Here is a 3326-nt window from a genome sequence, read left to right on the forward strand (position 1 = left end):
CAGGTGTTAGCATACAACTTAAAAACCTCATTCCTAAAATAGCATACACATGAGTCAACAATACCTTTTCTACCTGGCTGCAACTTCCTTTACTATTAAAATTCAGGGCTCAGCTCTGAATTGCATGTCTCAGGAAAGTGCCTTGAGCACTCTCTTGATTGCTTCCCTCAACCAAACCTTCAGAGCATATACAAAGTCTGCATTAGAATATTCTTCTCTACTACATTAAACTCTGCTGAAAAAATTATTCAGGTCTTTAGGAGTTTTTGATTAGTAGGTAAATCAAGTACAATACACTGGCAGAAGGGTATCCTATACCATGCCATACTGTACCATGCCATACTGTACCATGCCATACCATACTATATCAATGGTGCATTCTGTTAAGAAAATCTTGTGAATATTAATTTCATCATATGCTGGAAAAGCTGCCATGACAGATTCCTCCCTGTTCACAAAGGTACTGCAGCTCTCAAATTCACGTAACCACCATGGAGGTTTATAAAGACATCATGGCACGGCACAGCATGGCATGGCACAGCATGGCACAGCATGGCACAGCATGGCACGGCACGTAAAAGGGATCTAGTGTAGAAGGTGTTATTTCTGACCCAACTATACATTAAATGCCAGTATCTCCTCAATATCTGTATAAGACCCTGATTAGCAACAGCATTGCAGGGTTCACATCCATTTCTAAGAAAGACATGGAGCTGTTGGAGCAGGTCCAGAGGAGGCCACAAAAAAGATCAGAGGGATGGAACACCTATCCTATGAGGACAGGCTGACAGTTGGGTTTCTTCAGCCTGGAGAAGAGAATGCTCCGGGGAGACCTTGTTGCAGCTGCCGGCACTGAAAGGGGGCCTATAGGAAAGATGGGGACAGGCTTTTTAGCAGGGCCTGTTGCAACAGGGGGAAATGGTTTAAAACCAAAAGAGGGCAGATTCAGACTAGACACAAGTAAGACACTTTTGACAATGAGGGTGGTGAACCACTGGCACAGGTTGCCCAGAGAGGTGGTAGATGCCCCATGCCTGGAGACATTAAAGGCCAGGTTAGATGGGGCTCTTGAGCACCTTGATCTAGTTGAAGATGTCCCTGTTCATGGCAGGGGGGTTGGCCTAGATGACTTTTAAAGGTCTTTTCCAACCCAAACCATTTTATGATTCTAACACAGGGATCATCTTGGCCAATATGGCAACAATAAAGCCTGATAAAAAGGCAATGAATTTGTCACTTATTCAGTGGATGACATGTTTGAGGCTTTACACAAAGAGGGCATTACTTCCTGCAGGCAGGTATCTGGCTATTGTCGCGTGACCAAAACAATGCTCACCTCGGGACAATTCCAGGAGAGACATCCAGCATTGTAGGAGGTCATGTTCACATCTTGGGAAGAAATTACGTGTCCCAGCCACCAGGAATCACCTGCCACCAATCCAGCCTCACATTCACAGTCTGCTGAACATGATGGCAGCCTTTATTTGCCGTGAATAGATGCTGCCTCATCATCTTGGGACTCTCATCTTGTATTGGTGCCCTCCCTCATCAGTTGAAAACTCCATCAACACTTTCTCATGTGGAGCTGTCCTGGCTCTGCACATGACCACAGTTCCTTCTCCCATCCCCAAACCTGTTTTGTAATATCTGCCTTGACTCCAACCATCCTTTCCATTCCCTCTTGACTGGTTCAGTCAAGCTTTGTATGCACAGCAGCCTTGGCCTTAGCACACTGCAGCCAAAACGACTCTAAGCAGTTGCTGGAAAAGTCCTGTCAGGTGCCTGAACTCAGAGCATCTGTGAGATACTAGCTGGGGTCCCGAGGTACAGGAGAAAGGCATGGAGAAATGCACTCAGGATTGGATTTCCAGTCTTGAACCTACAGTGACACAGAATCAAATTGTTGGTGTGAAACACTCAGATGCGCTCATCACGAATGCCGTTAAATACAAGGCATTTACATCTCTCACAGGCCTTAGAAATAATCTCAGAAAATGGAGTGTATGGAAACAACACAGAAAAAAGCTAACATGTCTGCACCACTGCTTTAAAAGTTGCTTAATTTAGACTTAATCCATCCCTTCCATGGAAGAAAATGAAAAACATTCTTAATGGTTTAGAAGAAATAAAAAGCAGTGAGGACAAAGCACCATGGAGGGAGACCCAAGAACAAGACTGAGAAAGGAGAAACTCTTGGGTCTGTACTTTGACCACACAGCCACCTCTCGGAGGCAGGAAAAAAGGATTCGCATTTACCAATAGTTTCCATGGGTCCCCCAAAAGCCCAGCCAAAGGCAGAGGGGACACATGAGCAGTGATATTTCCAAGTTCCAGGCATGGTTCTCCCAGTGTTTCAGCACCCACCTCCCCCAGGCACATTGTTAAGTGTCTCTGTGTCTCAAGGTCATTCCTTGGGAAGTGGATTGAAATACCTTACAGCTACCTCCGGTTCTCATTAATGCAAATTCATTAGAAAATTTACACCTGTTGTTTATATGTATGACTAATTACGGTGCAGAATTGAGGTGGTGAGCAAACAGAAATAAGTAAAGTTTAAATACCGGAAGACACGTGAGAGGCATAGACCAGGTGATACACAGCAAAGTCAGAATTGCCAAAGAATGCCTCATTTCCAGGGGGGTGGCTTTGAAGCATATAAAAGGCTCCCCCTCACAGTGGTCCTCATTCGTTCATCTTGACTTCTCCTCACTTGTCCTCACTGGTCAACAGGGTAAGTCAAAGCTTACTACTTGCCTTTACATTTGCACTCTACTGTACTTCTGTGTGCTTTTGCAGGAAGTCATCCATGATTTCCTGTACTGTCTGGTTTGGGACCAACTTTGAGAGATTGGTTTGGGGATCCACCTGGGTGGCTTCTTTCTGATGGAACCAGTGTTGGACAATATGTCACAGGCACCAGTTGCCCATGGAAAAATTTAAAGATCTCAGGGAAAGGCTGTCAGGGGATTCTGGACAGTAGGGACATCCCCAAGCAGTTTGGGATGGACTTTGGGATAATTGTGCTTTAAGCTGCATAAACAACTGGGAAATTCAGGCAGAGAAAAAGAAACTCTCTCTGTTCCTTCCAGCTTTGCCTACCCCACTACCAACAACATGCCCAACGGAGGTTGTGGATGCTGCGGTAGAAGTAACTACTCCGTGTGCTGCTACAGCACCAAGAAGTCGTGCTGCAAGACGCAGTCGTGCTGCCCGCCCATGCAGTACTGCTGCCCCAGCCCCTGCTGCATGCCCATGCAGTACTGCTGCTACAGCATGAACAACAACAGAGGCTGCTGCGGCAGCCACACGGGGGGGCGCGTCGGGCG

At 46.1% G+C, this 3326-nt stretch overlaps 1 protein-coding gene across 1 annotated transcript in view; it reads left to right on the plus strand.

Moving 5' to 3' along the window:
* Window positions 1-3114: 3114 nt before the first annotated feature.
* The window catches only part of LOC104626775 (keratin-associated protein 5-5-like), a gene marked incomplete at its 3' end in the record, with an annotated part of 4087 nt that continues 3875 nt past the window's right edge, over window positions 3115-3326 (plus strand). Inside the window, exon 1 of the mRNA XM_010294796.1 lies at window positions 3115-3314. Coding sequence (XP_010293098.1) covers window positions 3115-3314 — 200 coding nt within the window. The remainder of the gene's footprint in view (window positions 3315-3326) is intronic.

Source organism: Phaethon lepturus, unplaced genomic scaffold (assembly GCF_000687285.1).
Source record: "Phaethon lepturus isolate BGI_N335 unplaced genomic scaffold, ASM68728v1 scaffold11199, whole genome shotgun sequence".
NCBI classification, from domain to species: Eukaryota; Metazoa; Chordata; class Aves; order Phaethontiformes; family Phaethontidae; genus Phaethon; species Phaethon lepturus.